At 40.4% G+C, this 17,519-nt stretch overlaps 2 protein-coding genes and 1 pseudogene across 2 annotated transcripts in view; 2 read left to right on the top strand and 1 right to left on the bottom strand.

Annotated features, from left to right (window-relative positions):
* Nucleotides 1–17,519, top strand: part of LOC130196675 (protein NLRC5-like) — a 1,158,129-nt gene that overhangs the window by 716,677 nt on the left and 423,933 nt on the right. The window contains 2 exon segments of the mRNA XM_056418994.1: nucleotides 6,763–6,936; nucleotides 8,170–8,343. Coding sequence (XP_056274969.1) covers nucleotides 6,763–6,936; nucleotides 8,170–8,343 — 348 coding nt within the window.
* LOC130196681 (protein NLRC3-like) overlaps nucleotides 1–17,519 on the top strand; it is a 223,339-nt pseudogene that overhangs the window by 97,152 nt on the left and 108,668 nt on the right.
* LOC130196679 (NACHT, LRR and PYD domains-containing protein 12-like) overlaps nucleotides 1–17,519 on the bottom strand; it is a 373,575-nt gene that overhangs the window by 347,932 nt on the left and 8,124 nt on the right.

Raw genomic sequence — 17,519 nt, 5'->3', positions numbered from 1 at the left:
TGAAGCTGCTGACTGGTTTTCTGGAGAGTCCACATTGTAGCCTGGAGACTCTGAGGTGGGTTCACTGAATTATAAATAAAGATAAGAGCCCAATATGATCTTAATGTAACATGAATTAACTGATGATCACTGATGTGAACAGAGAGAAATGAGCTGAAACAAATGGTTTCATAACCAGATGGAGTCCCTGCACACATTTCTCCTTTCAGAGAACAAGAATATAATATCTTGGCTCTTTTGATTGACATCGCTTGACGCCTGAAGAAACTGAATTTAAAGCTGCAGGACGATTCAGTTTAAGATTTTTATAAAATGAAGTCCTTTATTTAAATCACATTTTTCAAAAGCTATCTGTTTTAAATCCAACCTTTATTTCACTTGAAATAAGAGAAGATAATGTATTTATTATAAGAGGATTATTCATAATAAATAGAGTTCAATTGAAAAATTGTAATAATAAATATGTTGTAGATGTTATTCAGTTTAGTTTTCTTTATTTAACTTGACAGTCAGTTGTTTACTACATACACACGTTAATACAACTGTTGGCTACTTCAATGCATATGGCACAAAATCATAGAGCCAATTCTGTTTGTGATTCTGTACCGGCCACCAGGTCCATATTCAGAGTTTATATCTGAATTCTCAGAATTTATATCAAGTTTGGTTCTTAAAACTGATAAAGTTATTATTGTAGGAGATTTTAATATCCATGTGGATGTTGATAATGATTGCCTTAGTGCTGCATTCATCTCATTGTTGGACTCGATTGGCTTCTGCCAGACAGTACAGAAACCGACTCACAGCTTTGGCCACACGCTTGATCTTGTTCTTACTTGTATGCTGACATCGAGCATTTGAAGGTCTTCCACAGAATCCTCTTATGACAGACCACAAACTCATAACTTTTAAATTTATACTACCGGAGGTACTCGTTAGTCAAAAGTTTCTACCAGATGTCTAACTGACAGTGCTGTAGCTAAATTTAAAGAAGCGATTCCTTCTGTATTTGATTCGATACCACGTCTCAATCTAACAGAGGACTCCTGGTCTAACTTTAGTCCGTCCCAGATTGATCATCTTGTTGACAGTGCCACAGGCTCTCTGAGAATGACACTGGACCAATAGCCCCTCTGAAGAAGAAGACAGTGAGGAAGAGGAGGTTTGCTCCTGGTATAACCCTCAGACCCGCAAACTAAAGCAAACGTCACGAAAAGCGCTTGAAAGCATGTATGCCCAACTAATCTGGAAGAATCCGCTTAGTTTGGCGAGATAGTCTTAAACTTATAAGAAGGCCGTAATGCCAGAGCAGCCTATTACTCATCAGTAATAGAGAAAAATAAAATAACCCCAGGTTTCTTCAGCACTGTAGCCAGGCTGACAGAGAGTCACAGCCTGTGGAGCCAGTATTCCTATAGACCTCAGTGGTAACGACTTCATGAACTTCTTTAATGAAAAGATTGTAACTATTAGGACAAGATTAATAATCTCTTGCCCTTAACCAGTGCCAATCTGTCCTCAAGTGGAATGGCCTTTGGAAACCGCTGTATGCCCTGGTGTATATTTGGAGGCCTTTTCTCCCATCAACCGTGACCAATTATCTTCAACGGTTTCTACTTCTAACCCGTCAACCTGTCTCTTGGACCCCATCCCGACGAGGCTGCTTAAAGACATTTTGCCTTTAATTGGCAGCACTCTATTAGATATTATCAATGTGTCTTTGCTAACAGGTCACGCACACTCCTTCAAGGTGGCTGTTATTAAACCTCTCCTGAAGAAGTCACTCTGGATCCAGAGAGTATTGGCTAACTACAGACGATCTCTACCCTCCCCTTCCTCTCCAAGATCCTTGAGAAAGTGGTCGCAAATCAGTTGTGCACTTTCTACATCATAATAGTTTATTTGAGAAATTTCAATCAGGATTTAGAAAACACCACAGCACCGAGACAGTACTGGTGAAAATTACAAATGACCTCTTAATGGCAGCAGATAAAGTACTCCTCTCTGTCCTGGTCTTGTTAGACCTTAGTGCTGCATTCGACACCATTGACCATGACATCCTGTTACAGAGACTGGAGCAGTCGATTGGCATTTCAGGCACGGCACTAATTTGGTTTAAATCCTATTTATCAGATCGATCTCAGTTTGTATTTAAAACGATGACGCTCGATAACCACCAACGTTAATCACGGAGTTCCACAAGGTTCTGTTGGAGCAATTTTATTGTCCTTATACGTGCTTCCTTTGGGCAATTTCATCTGGAAACACTCCATAAAGTTTCATTGGTATGCTGATGACATCAACTATATTTATCGATAAAACCAGAGGAGAGCAACCAACTCTTGAAAATTCAAGCATGTCTTAAAGACATAAAACATGGATGACCTGCAACTTCTTGATGTTAAACTCAGACAAAAACCAAATTTTTAATCGGCCTGAGCACCTCAGAGATCAATTATCTGGTGATGTGGATTCTGTAACGGCATTGCCCTGGCATCCAACACCACTGTAAAGAATCTTGGCGTTATCTTTGGGGACTTGTCCTTTAACTCCACGTAAAGCAAATCTCAAGACTGCATTCTTTCATCTACGTAAATATTTCAAAAATCAGGCACATCTTGTCTCAAAAGATGCAGAAAAATTGGTCCACGCGTCACTGCTCGTTACTTCGAGACTGGATTACTGCAACTCCTTATTAGCAGGCTGCTCTACAAATCCTTTAGGTCCCTCCAGTTGATCCAGAATGCTGCAGCTCGTTGTTCTCACTAAAACTAAGAAAAGAGATCACATCACTCCTGCATTAGTGCTCTGCACTGGCTCCAGTAAAATCAAGAATCACTTTTAAAATTCTTCTTCTTAACCTACAAAGCCTTGATTGGTGATGCTCCATCATATCTTAAGGAGCTTGTCGCACTATATTGCTCCCACTAGAGAGCTACGCTCACTAAATGCGGGACTACTTGTAGTTCCTAGAGTCTTAAAAGTAGAATGGGAGCCAGAGCCTTAGTTATCAAGCCCTTTTATGGAACCAGCTTCCAATTTCAGTCCGGGAGGCGAACACAGTCACCCTCGTTTAAGAGTAGACTTAAGACCTTCCTCTTTGACAGAGTTTATAGTTAGGGCTGAATCAGGTTTGCCCTGGTCCAGCCCCTTGATATGCTGCTATAGGCTTATAGCTGCCGGGGACGTTTTAGGATGCACTGAGTACCTATCTCCTCTTTTTCTCTCCTTAAGGATGAATTTTCATCTCTCAATCACACGTTACTAACTCTGCTTTCTCCCGGAAGTCCTTGACTTCGTCATCGGACCCTATGAGACGGGCATAGATCCCATCTGCCTGATGTCATCAGATCGTGTGGAATTCCTGCCCATGACTACGCCCACTGTCCTGTTGAGACTACCACCCTCCTCCTCCCCACCGCCATCTGCCTGATGGATCGTGGAGGTCTCCATCGTGAATATGCCTACTATGAACTATTCATACACTCTGTCATATTCATTGAATGTATTTTAACTCTAAATCTGTCCTTCTGTACACATTACATCTATTGCATCTGTCCATCCTAGGAGAGGGATCCTCCTCTGTTGCTCTCCTGCAGGTTTCTTCCCTTTTTTTCCCCCCTGAAGGGTTATTTGGGAGTTTTTTCCTGGTCCGATGTGAGGTTTGGGATGTCATGTGTATGTGTACAGATTGTAAAGCACTCCGAGACAAATTTGTAATTTGTGAAATTGGGCTATACAAATAAACTGAATTGAATTGAATTGAATATATTTTTTGTGTACATATATTTATATATAATATATATATATATTTATATATATATATATTTACTTTTTAAATATATACATTTCATTTTATATATATATAAAATAAAATGTATATATTTTAAAAGTAAATAAATATATATATATATTTATTTTTTAAATATATACATTATATTTTATATATATATATATATATGTATACAAAAAACTCTAAATATGAGGTCAACATGACGTACTAATGTATTGGAAGATATAGATGTGTTTTATCTTTTATGATGAATTATAATATTTAGTATTTAATTCATTCTTTAACTTTCACAACAATGACAGTGCAGGGACAGACACCTCATCATTCCTTTCTCATAAAAGACAAAAACCCATGTCTATCTTAAGTAGTTCTCCATCACTTGTCTTCCAACATTAATATATTTTGATTCACGTTGCACATGTGTTGTCATACTTCCACCTACCATGCAGCAGCTGGCGGCGAGCTCCAGGAGACGCTGAGGACAGTCGTCCACCAGCTGCCTGAAGGCCTCCACGTCCAGCCCGTAGTCCTAGAAGACACGGGTTATAATTACAATATAATTGTAACATTATTATATATATATATAATAATTATGGGTCTTTTTCACAACACAGAACAACACGCTTACTCCACACAAACACAAGGTTTAGACGCCATAACTCAAATGTATGACGCCTGACACCAACTCAATACTTAAATATTCATGCAAAGTATTGCTTCTACGCCTTAAAGAAAATAATATCCTCACAACTTTACCGGAGCTTTTTCACCACATCAGAGAATGTCACTAAAGCCCCCACCACATATACAGCCGCTTGTTGTCATGTGACCTAATAGTGAGTCGTGACGTCTCCATTGGTGGAAGAAGGACGGGTTTGAGTGTTGGAACACAGCCGCTAGTCTAAGATACTAACATGTGGCAATGTTGCTGTTATCTTCAATTTCACATCACACTGTTGTTTATGTGTTGCTTAAGTAATGTGGAGGTCTGGGACACCAGATGGGCTTCTACTGCACAACATAACATACATTATCCTGAAATCACAGACAAAGCAATATAGTGCTATTACCACTGCAGCCTGAGTCAGCAAAATACACGGCACACCATGGATATGAACTCATCTAACACCGATGTGAGGTCACTACCTGTGTCCTGGGAGCATCTCTGGGTCGGCAGATCCGGGCCAGAACCTCACAGAGCACGATGTCAAGGAGAACACATCCACCTGGAACAAGGGACGGGCCGTTGTCATGAACTAGAACACATATGAATAAGAAGACGCTGTAACAGCTGTTTTGATAAAGAAAGATCCGCTTTTGCTTCTTTCTGTCTTCAGAAAGTAAATGGATCATTTGGGAGTTGGGGGATTGTTTGGAACTTGGATACACTTTAGGTTTGAGGGGATCAGAAGAAAGTAGTTGTCAATGTTTTCAGGCACCTTATCAACCAAAGAGAAAATAGATTAATCAAGAATATTAAGATGAATTGATTGATCAGTTGATCCAGAATGCTGCAGCTCGTGTTCTCACTAAAACCAAGAACAGAGATCACATGACTCCTGTATTAGCTGCTCTGCTCTGGCTCCCCGTGAAATCAAGAATAACATTTAAAACTCTTCTCTTAACCTACAAAGCCTTGATTGGTGACGCTCCAGCATATCTTAAAGGGTACCTGTAGTGCAAAACAACAACGTGCTACATCCATTCGGCGCATCAAATAAATCATATTTACCCCGCTGCTATTGTCAACAAGTCACGATAGCCCGAGGATTTACATTTCTTTTGTCAAAATGAATCCGTGGGCGCAGCCATTTTGCTAGTTATTTACTCCAGCTCAAAGCTAACTATGACGAGAGTTGATAGAATTCAGCCCATCCGAGCCACTTTACACGCCTAAGCTTCTTGGGATAGATCGCGGCCTCAAGAATTACACAATCTGTATCAGGGTGCTCAATGTCGCCGATGGCGACCTGCCAGTCGATCGCGCGTAGTATTGCGAGATCGCATGACATAAAAAAAAATTGGGCCGCCTCTGTCACTTTCTATAGCGCCACATTACAGCAGAAGCACGTCATTTCTGTCTACGTGTTGGCGTTGACAGTCCTCTGCCCGCCGCCTCGGCTGGGCGAGCTCCCGGTCAAGTTTGCGCGCATCGGGACGAGCGAGCAAAAGAAAAGTCACTAGCACCCCGAACATGTCGGGCCGAACATTGCATCAATGAAAGACATCTCCAGCGCTGGCTTATGCGCCGATGTAGCTATCAAACTCACTCTTTGTGTGAAGCAGATGAGGTCTAATGACACTATATCATCGGACATAAGTTCGTGTTTTACAACAAATGCACTCTATGTCTGTTTTCTGTGGCACACATTTCTACAACCGCACCAAACGTCTGCCGACTTCATGCGCACGGTCCGCACGGTGAAGCATCTGGACCGCGGTCCGCATCAACTTCATCAGAATCATCGCTATCATCGCTGTCACAATTCACTAAATGGGGATAGTCTGCTTTTAAAGGTTCAAACAAGTATCCAGTTGCTGAATCAGACAATCTTTCATCGTCCCATATTATCAATCTCTCAGCATTTGTTTGCGACCGACGTTGTTTATATTGGTATCTGAACACATCCGCTGTGGCTGGCTGTCGATCTATCAACGATCTGACGTCACACCACCCGCGACATATTCAAGCTCCAGTGCAATGTCGCATGTCGGAGTTGAGGACTTTGAACAGCCTAAACTACGTATTGTTATTGAATACTGGACCGTCAGTGCATGAATAACCTTTAGAAACACATTATCTTTTGATCTGGCTACATATTGTTTTGCACTACAGGTACCCTTTAACTAAATGTCTGTTTACAGAAGAAGATGAAACCAAAGTGAAAGCCACTCGTGTTCATGATGTCAATAATGATTCATTGTGTATTGATATAATAAACTCTGTGTGTTGTTTTGTGTGTTTACAGACTGTCATACTGTGAGATCACAGAGGAAGGCTGTTCTTCTCTGGGATCAGCTCTGAAGTCAAACCCCTCCAGTCTCAGAGAACTGGATCTGAGTAGAAACCAGCTGCAGGATTCAGGAGTGAAGCTGCTGACTGGTTTTCTGGAGAGTCCACATTGTAGCCTGAAGACTCTGAGGTGGGTTCACTGAATTATAAATAAAGATAAGAGCCCAATATGATCTTAATGTAACATGAATTAACTGATGATCACTGATGTGAACAGAGAGAAATGAGCTGAAACAAATGGTTTCATAACCAGATGGAGTCCCTGCACACACATTTCTCCTTTCAGAGAACAAGAATATAATATCTTGGCTCTTTTGATTGACATCGCTTGACGCCTGAAGAAACTGAATTTAAAGCTGCAGGACAATTCAGTTCAATATTTTTATAAAATGAAGTCCTTTATTTAAAGTCACATTTTTCAAAAGCTTTCTGTTTTAAATCTGGCCTTTATTTTACTTTAAATAGGAGAAGATAATGTATTTATTATTCGAGGTTTATTAGAGGATTATTCATAATAAATAGAGTTCAATTGAAAAATTGTAATAATAAATATGTTGTTGATGTTTTTCAGTTTAGTTTTCTTAATTTAACTTGACAGTCAGTTGTTTACAACATACACACGTTAATACAACTGTTGGCTACTTCAATGCATATGGCACAAAATCATAGAGCGCATATCTGACATTGATGTTTTGACCTTTAGTGAGGAAACTCTCTCTAACTGGACCTCAAGGATTTTAATTATACCTGATATACAATCATGACACTTGTCTGGCTTCATGCTGCTGATGGATTACTGAACAGGCCTATGGGACAGAGCCAGGGGCCACAGGGTCAGGGACCCCTGTCCTTCACCTACAGAATGTCGCTCAGAGAGACTCAAAGAGTATTGATGAGTACACTATATGTACCATACTTTATTAATATTATATATATATATATATTTGAGTGAGTCAATGTTCCTCATAAAAAGAGTTATTTATTCACACGTAAAGAACCAAACATTTATCCATTTAAATGAAATAAGTGTTGAAATGAAACTTGTTGTGATCCTTGTGATCAGGTTCATCTTCTCTCTGAAGTCATGAATCCTCCGGCCGTAAGCTGCTTCTACACGTCTGCTACCAGCTGCAGGAAACCTTGTGAAGTGGAGTTCACATTAAAACATGAACTCATCTGATTGGATGATGAACAGATTGTTTCTGTCATCTTTTCTTCTTCTTTCACTCACGGGATTTTAACTAAATGTCTGTTTACTAAAGAAGATGAAACCAAAGTGAAAGCCACTCATGGTCATGATGTCAATAATGATTCATTGTGTATTGATATAATAAACTATGTGTGTTGTTTTGTGTGTTTACAGACTGTCAGGCTGTGGGATCACAGAGGAAGGCTGTTCTTCTCTGGGATCAGCTCTGAAGTCAAACCCCTCCAGTCTCAGAGAACTGGATCTGAGTAGAAACCAGCTGCAGGATTCAGGAGTGAAGCTGCTGACTGGTTTTCTGGAGAGTCCACGTTGTAGCCTGGAGACTCTGAGGTGGGTTCACTGAATTATAAATAAAGATAAGAGCCCAATATGATCTTAATGTAACATGAATTAACTGATGATCACTGATGTGACCAGAGAGAAATGAGCTGAAACAAATGGTTTCATAACCAGATGGAGTCCCTGCACACACATTTCTCCTTTCAGAGAACAAGAATATAATATCTTGGCTCTTTTGATTGACATCGCTTGACGCCTGAAGAAACTGAATTTAAAGCTGCAGGACAATTCAGTTCAATATTTTTATAAAATGAAGTCCTTTATTTAAAGTCACATTTTTCAAAAGCTTTCTGTTTTAAATCTGGCCTTTATTTTACTTTAAATAGGAGAAGATAATGTAATTATTATTAGAGGATTATTCATCATAAATAGAGTTCAATTGAAAAATATATAACAATAAATATGTTGTAGATGTTATTCAGTTTAGTTTTCTTTATTTAACTTGACAGTCAGTTGTTTACTACATACACACGTTAATACAACTGTTGGCTACTTCAATGCATATGGCACAAAATCATAGAGCGCATATCTGACATTGATGTTCTGACCTTTAGTGAGGAAACTCTCTCTAACTGGACCTCAAGGATTTTAATTATAGCTGATATACAATCATGACACTTGTCTGGCTTCATGCTGCTGATGGATTACTGAACAGGCCTATGGGACAGAGCCAGGGTCAGGTCAACAGGGTCAGGGGCCAGGGCTGGGGCCGGGCCAAAGGTTCAGGGGAAAAAGGGTCAGGGACCGAAGAGTCAGGGGCCACAGGGTCAGGGGCCAAAGGGTCAGGGGCCAAAGAGTCAGAGGGTCAGGGGCCACAGGGTCAGGGGCCAAAGTGTCAAGGGCCAGAGGGTCAGGGGCCAAAGGGTCGGGGGCCGAAGGGTCAGGGGCCAAAGGGTCAAGGGCTAAAAGGGTCAGGGGCCAGAGGGTCAGAAGCCAAATGGTCAGGGGGCCAAAGGGTCAGGTCTGCTACCAGCTGCAGGAAACCTTGTGAAGTGGAGTTCACATTAAAACATGAACTCATCTGATTGGATGATGAACAGATTGTTTCTGTCATCTTTTCTTCTTCTTTCACTGACGTGATTTTAACTAAATGTCTGTTTACAGAAGAAGATGAAACCAAAGTGAAAGCCACTCGTGTTCATGATGTCAATAATGATTCATTGTGTATTGATATAATAAACTCTGTGTGTTGTTTTGTGTGTTTACAGTCTGTCATGGTGTGGGATCAGAGAGGAAGGCTGTTCTTCTCTGGGATCAGCTCTGAAGTCAAACCCCTCCAGTCTCAGAGAACTGGATCTGAGTGGAAACCAGCTGCAGGATTCAGGAGTGAAGCTGCTGACTGGTTTTCTGGAGAGTCCACGTTGTAGCCTGGAGACTCTGAGGTCAGTCGAGGGTTTGAGTATATGTGTTGTTGTTGTTGTTGTTGACGTCTACAGGAAGTGAAGCTGGATCCCAGCTGACGGCATCACGAGATGTTTAGAGACAGTGGTCCTCATTCATCAAACTATCAAACTCCTGCTGGTCTTGGTTGGAGCTCTGAGATCAGTCTGACTGAAGCCGGCACACCACTGGCTCTCACTTCAGAGAACCAGCATTACATTTAGTAACAACAACTGTAGCTGGTGTTTCACTGCTCAGTCATTTCCTCCATGGAGCCGATCATCAGTCTCGGCTGAAACATCCACTAGTGCTGCTTTGTTCATGTTGAGGAAGTTCCAGATATCCTGGAAACCAAACTTCAAGACATCATGTGGAGAATGTATTCTCTGGATGTAGCAGGACACACGTGGGCTGCTTTACTGCAGCAGAGTCCATCTTCACAGCGGGCAGTGAACACCTCTCTGGTTCTGCAGTCATGATGCGTTCAGGGCCCTCAGCAAAGACTCAGCCTAGATGACCCAGCCTGTTTCTCTTCTACTGATGTGCTGCTTCACTGGCAGCTGATGGAGGGAGTCTCTGGAGACACTGATCCATCTCTTCTGTTGTCTTCTTCTTCTCTCCCCAGATGTTAGTGATCAGCTGAGTGCTGATGATCCAGAGAGCATCTGGTCTTGTTCTGACGTTCCAACGCTTGTTTTGCTGATGTTTCTGCCGCTTCGTTTCCCTTTACCCGTCTCTGTGCTGGCACCCACATGAATGCCACCAAAATACCACCTGACTAAGTGGGAGCAGTGTTTCCTAGATGTCGTTGATTATATCCTGCCTGCTATGAGATGTGACTGTAATGATGATAACGCTGAACTGGAATCTGAACCAATGACAACCTTTCTGACCTGAAGCTCCTCCACCCACTGCAGCGCTGGTCAGACGGCCAAAGCCTCAACTGTCAACACGACAGATGGTCTGATGACCTTCGTCTGACCTCATAGTTAAAGGAACGATAACTGCACATCCAGTTCTCCCTGTATTGGGCTCTTTAGATCCATCTGTGTCCGCCGGGGTAAACGATTGATCTGCTGTCTGCAGTGTCTCCTCTTCTCCTCGTTGTCTTTGGTTCCGTCTTCCCTGTGCCTGGATATTCTTGAGCTGCCTGTTTGACCCTGCCTGCTTGCCCTGACCCCGATTCTCTGCCTGCCCCCTTTTGGACGTTTTGCTTTTTTTGGAACTTTTGTCTGATTAAAGAGTCTTTTTGTTATTCACATCTGAGTCCTGCCTGTCTCTCTGCGCCTGAGCCCCACCCCGTGACAAGAACCTGACACTTATGATATTCTGGCATCAAAAGTCATTTCAAAATAATAGTATAAGATGTAAAAAAAAAAGTATCTCATAAGTCCTCATTTGTATGTCATAACAAATCAACTATGTCATAGTATGGAATTTAAATTTGATATCAAAATATATTATAAGAGTCATAATATTGTTAGACATAGAAATGTCACAAGACATGCCACAGTAGAGTATGTCGTAAAAACACATGAACGTCACACGCCAAGATAGCGCCGTTATTCTGATCGCTTCTTAGAGTTTCAGCAGTTATATTACATTTGGTTTTTTTGGCGTCTTTTCACGCTGTCAGTAGTTGTTCTTTTTATATAAACTTTAAAATTAGAGTGCGTGAACCCAGCAGCAGAGGGGAAACGCTGCCCCCTGGCGGCCTGGAGCAGATTTGACAGTCATTACACTGCACCTTCAAATGCTGATGATTTATTCTTGAATAAATGTATTGTTCACTTTAAATGTGTTGTTCACTTTAACACGTGAATGGAGGAAGTCTCACAACAAATGACACACTGGCACTTCTATGAAACGGGACTGAAACTTCGATTTCATTTCAGGAAATTAAATGAAAATGGTAGAATGTGAAAAGTGAAACAGCGACGTCTGAATGCAGATTCATATTTATACACTAAGAAGATTAAATACCTTAAATTACGCTCTAGATTAGTTGTATTTTATTCTCATTGGTGAGTATTTGTTCTGTATGTAAATGCCTGCTGGGATGTCTGTGTTTCAGTTTTGTTTGTTTGGGGGGGAAATCTACTATTTACTGTTTTATCATATTCATTTATAGCTCTGTCTCTCTGAATTTTGATAATTCAAAATGTGGAATGATTTAATAAGATATAAACCAAGCTGCCTGAAACAAGCATCAAATAGTGAATAACTGGTCAACTTAAAAGGAATGTGGAACCTTTAAATCACAAGAAACGTAATTAATAAGTTGGGAGCAAAAACAAAAAAGCGTAAAATACTTACACACACATAGTCAGTGTGAACAATGACAACAATATGACACAACCAGAAGAAGAGTTGAAGACATTAATGTGTTGAAGGCGACCTCTTGTTTCTATGATTTCATTGTTGAGACGTAAGAACAAAACAATGCGTTGGGACTTGGGACGACTCCGACTTCGCTCCTGACAAACAGATGTGTTGCAGCAACATGTAACTGCAACGACTCTGAATAATAATAACTTCATCATATATAATAAATAACTTGAGCTTTCTGTTCATCTCCGATACACACATACAGGACTGTCTCAGAAAATTAGAATATTGTGATAAAGTTCTTTATTTTCTGTAATGCAATTAAAAACAAAATGTCATGCATTCTGGATTCATTACAAATCAACTGAAATATTGCAAAGCCTTTATTCTTTTAATATTGCTGATTATGGCTACAGCTTAAGAAAACTCTAAATCCTATCTCATAAAATTTTAATATTTCCTCAGACCAAGTAAAAAAAAAGATTTATAACAGCTGAGTGTTTGTCAAGGCTCAGGAAACCCTTGCAGGTGTTTCGAGTTAATTAGACAATTCAAGTGATTTGTTTAATACCCTACTAGTATTTCATGATATTCTAATATTTAGAGATAGGATATTTGAGTTTTCTTAAGCTGTAAGCCATAATCAGCAATAAATCAGAATAAAAGGCTTGCAATATTTCAGTTGATTTGTAATGAATCCAGAATGCATGACATTTTTGTTTTTTTAATTGCATTACAGAAAATAAAGAACTTCATCACAATATTCTAATTTTCTGAGACAGTCCTGTATATACATTCATACAAATGTATATAAATATACATATGTTTATATACTGTATATTTAAAAAATGTTGCATACATATATATTTAAATTTGTGTAAATATATATATATATATATAATTAAACATATTATATACATATATATATATTTTAAATTGTATATATATTTTTATTAAATATGTATACATATATATATATATATATAAAAATGTATGTATTTATACAACAAAATAAAAATATAAAGTAAACATGAAGTACTCATGTATTAGCAGATATAGATTTTAGTGTACACGGCGACTTTAGACCTCTTCATGTGTGTCATGTGTCTTATGTGAAGCCATGTACATTTGTTTGTTTGTTTGTTTGTTTGTTTGAGAGCAGAGAGGAGAGGCATAAAACACGTGGGCGGATGAGATCATCACACACAGAGCAGACGGAAGAGAAACCAGGAACACTGTATATTCCATCCTGGGAGTCAAACTACGGATCATCACAGAGTTCACAAGAAGACAGGAGACTCCCCCCCCCCCCCCCCCCCCTCCAGTGCAGACGAGTTCAGGTTGTGTGTGGCTGCAGGAGAGGAGAGCTCTGCCTCAAGAGGGCCTCGGGGGTCCAAGTCCAGCTTCCTTCTCCCCCGGACGGGGACCAAATCCTCCCAGGGCGGCCGGCCTGCGGATGAACGGAAGGGGCTTCTTTCTTCCCCGAGGCGGACGACTCAGCTCGCGGTGGCGTCGGATGGCGGCGGCGGCTCCAGACTCTCTGAGACTTCTTCCAACTCATCCAGCAGCTCAGTGAACGCCGGCCGCCGGAAGGACTCCACCTGACGGAGGAGAGGAGAGGAGAAGAGAGGAGAGGGGAGGAGAGGAGATGAAGAGGAGAGGAGAGGGGAGGAGAGGGGAGGAGAGGAGAGGAGAGGAGAGGAGAGGGGAGGAGAGGGGAGGGGAGGAGAGGTTTTGACTGACGCTGCATTCTCAACACGATCATGTGATGCATGACAGTTTTGCGGATTCGATTTTTTTTAATTATAAAATATGTATAGCTGGTTCTGATAGAGATACATCTATACATACAGTCAGGACCATAACGATTTGGACATTGACACAATCCTCATCATGTTGGCTCTGTACACCACCACAATGGATTTTGAATGAAACAATCCAGATGTGCTTTAAGAGACCTTCAGCTTTAATGTGAGGGTCTTTACCTCCACATCAGATGAACGGTGCAGGAATTACAACACATGTTGTACATGGCGCCTCCTTCTTAAGGGATCAAAAGTCATTGGACAAACTAACATCATCATCATTGTAATTGTCAATTTTAATACTTGGCTGGAAATCCTTTGCAGTCAATGACATGAAGTCTGGAACCAGAGACGCCCAGACGCTGGATTTCATCCCTGGTGACGCCTGCCAGGCCTCGACTGCCACTGCCACTGTCTTCACCTCCTGATGCTTCTTGGGGCATTTTGCCTTCAGTTTGGTCTTCAGCAAGTGAAATGCAGCTCCATTGGATTCAGGTCAGGTGATTGACTTGGCCATTGCAGAACATATATACACTTACACTCCCGTTCAAAAGTTTGGGGTCACATAGAAATGTCTTTATTTTTCAAAGAAAAGCACTGTTTTTTCAATAAAGATAACATTAATCAAAAATACACTCTACATTGTTAATGTGGTAAATGACTATTCTAGGTGGAAACGTCTGGTTTCTAATGAAATATCTCCATAGGTGTATAGAGGCCCATTTCCATCAACGATCACTCCAGTGTTCTGATGGTACATTGTGTTTGCTAATTGCCTTAGAAGACTAATATCTGATTAGAAAACCCTTGTGCAATTATGTTAGCACAGCTGAAAACAGTTATGCTGGTGATATAAGCTATACAACTGGCCTTCCTTTGAGCTTTAAGTTTGAAGAACAAAATTAATACTTCAAATATTAATCATTATTTCTAACCTTGTCAATGTCTTGACTATATTTTCTATTCAATTTTCAATTCATTTGATAAATAAAAGTGAGTTTTCATGGAAGACACGAAATTGTCTGGATGACCCCAAACTTTTGAACGGTAGTGTATACATCTATATTTACATACATATATATATACATATACACACATATACAGGACTGTCTCAGAAAATTAGAATATTGTGAAGAAGTTCTTTATTTTCTGTAATGCAATTCAAAAAACAAAAATGTCATGCATTCTGGATTCATTACAAATCAACTGAAATATTGCAAGCCTTTTATTCTTTTAATATTGCTGATACAATTAATATTGCTGATACAACATTTCAGTCGTTTTGGCAATGACCGGCTTCACATTGGCGGATGAAACCGGGAATCTTGGTGCGCACAAATGTGCGCACGCGATTGGATTATTCGGCAGATCAGAGACCAGATGTTCCTCAGCCCAAAGAGCAGTGTTGCCAGGTCCGCTGTTTTTCATGGAATCAGCCACTTTTAAGTGTTGCGTTGAATTTTTTTTGTCCTTGGTCTGCAGTAGGACCTATTTTGCATGCAAATTACATGAATATCTTTAAATAAAATCCATATTTTAAATGAAATAATTTATTCATACCCAAATCCTACCAAACTGACTCAAGATCAGCACGTACACACATTTTATTTCTGATAATATACTGTATAATTACACAAGGCCATTTTAGGACCTAGGTGAAATAACTTGAGGAAAACTGCTTTAATGCTGGCAAACTAAACATATGTTGTTACTTTGTAGATATTACAATACATTTGGCAATGATAGCAATGCTGTTGGACTTTAAAAGCAGTGTATATGGTTTGGCACGGCATATTTTGAGTTCTGATATTGGGCTGGTTTTTGGCTGGTTTTGATTGGCCATTGGGCTGGTTTTGTCACACAGACCTGGCAACCCTGCTCACAATGGTTTTATATTGCTGAGGGTGAGTTGAGTGAAAAACGATGTTGCACTATTTTGGCTATATTCTTTTATAAAAATTAACCGCTTATGTTACATACAGTAATGGTCGCAACACGATCACGGCGCCCAGCTGTCGTGTCATTTAGACCACAACATATACGCTTGGTGGCGGTCTCATTGAGCTACTTTGGCACCGTTTGTTTAGCTACATCCGTCGCCACCCCCGACGATATTTTCCTTGTGTAAATTGTGTTTTATGGTTCTAGGAAGTGGAAGTGCAGAGACAGATCAGAAGGCAATGTGTGTGTTATGTTGTCTTCTGCAGGTATGTGTTTCCCTTTGTTCAAAGTTAGAATTTCGCTGTTTCTGCTGAAATGACTCTAGCTCATGTAGTTATTTATTTTGTCCATTAGGGTCTCTGTTTTCCCTTGTATGTTACATGTCATGGTTTTGATGATAATTGTTATTATTTAGATTTAATGTGGTCCTGTCTTCCATGGACAATGGTTTTATTTGCTGAGGAAGTGGAAGTGCAGAGACAGATCAGAAGGCAAATGTGTGTGTTCTGTTGTCTTCCAGAATAAATAAGTGCTGGGAAAATACACCATCTGAGCCGACTTCTTCCATGCCCGTTCCACATCTGTAACATCTGCTCTGAACCTCTTTCATGTGAGGGTGAAACTCTTTTATTTTGCAAACCTCTGAAACCCAGCCCAATGTTCCTTAAAGCTGCTCTGAACCTCTCATGCCCAAAGTTACAGTGTGTTGATAGTTGTTATTGGACAGTGTTGAGCACGCTGTGTTCTTGAAATAAAGCTTTGGTTTTTACAATATTCTACTCAAAACCTATTTTCTTCTTATTGTTGAGTGCTATTTAAACCGCGTCGCCCAACTGCGCCCCCCCCAAAAAAAAATTCACCAGCCGCCACTGCTTGTAGCCCGACATCAGCTTTTTATCTTCGCATTGAAAATGCGGAAGGTAATGTTTTGATCGCCGTGTATTTATTTATTTATTTGTATGCGTGTTCCTCGCATAATAAAAAAAGTTTTAAAGCGAATCGCATGAAATTTGGTGGGATGATTGGTTATTATCCGGGGACCATTTGATTAGATTTTGGGATCAATCGGGTCAAAGGTCAAGGTCAAGGTCATGGAAAGGTCAACATCTTCTTTTTACCATAGCGCGGTCAATTTTTATCCAATTGGCATGCAACTAATGCCAAAATGTTCATAATTCAATGCCCAATCTTGTGATATGCGAAGATATGCGCTCTACCGAGTGCCCATTCTAGTTACTTTATACTTTTGTTTATAATCATAAAAGTGGTGTTGAATTGTGAAGATTATCTCATTGAAAAAAATCCCGAAGTCTCCTAACTGTTTGAGAAGGCCTAGTTGTAAGGTCAAGATACAATCAGTATCATGTTGAAACGCTTGTCAGTATACTTCTAATTCTCCACAGTAGACGTCAACTACCCATAATGCACTGGTGCTGTCACTGTCAACCTGCTGCGCCACCGCCTGTGAGTGTGTATGCACATACTGACGCTCATATCGATGTACATGCTACATCTCGCTGCAGTGGCAATATTCTCGAGTGTGTTGTGTGTGTAAGATGAAGCTGTGTCTTCGCTTTCATCGACTATATGTTCTCGCGGTGGTGAACAATGGGTCCATGAACCCACCTGTGTGTGTATGTGCTTTGTCTGAACCCGCCTTCCCCCTCAAGGACAATGAAGCATCCATGCTCTTCATGCTTACTGGGAAATATG

Source organism: Pseudoliparis swirei, chromosome 7 (assembly GCF_029220125.1).
Source record: "Pseudoliparis swirei isolate HS2019 ecotype Mariana Trench chromosome 7, NWPU_hadal_v1, whole genome shotgun sequence".
Classification (NCBI taxonomy): domain Eukaryota; kingdom Metazoa; phylum Chordata; class Actinopteri; order Perciformes; family Liparidae; genus Pseudoliparis; species Pseudoliparis swirei.
This window is presented reverse-complemented; position numbering and strand designations above follow the sequence as displayed.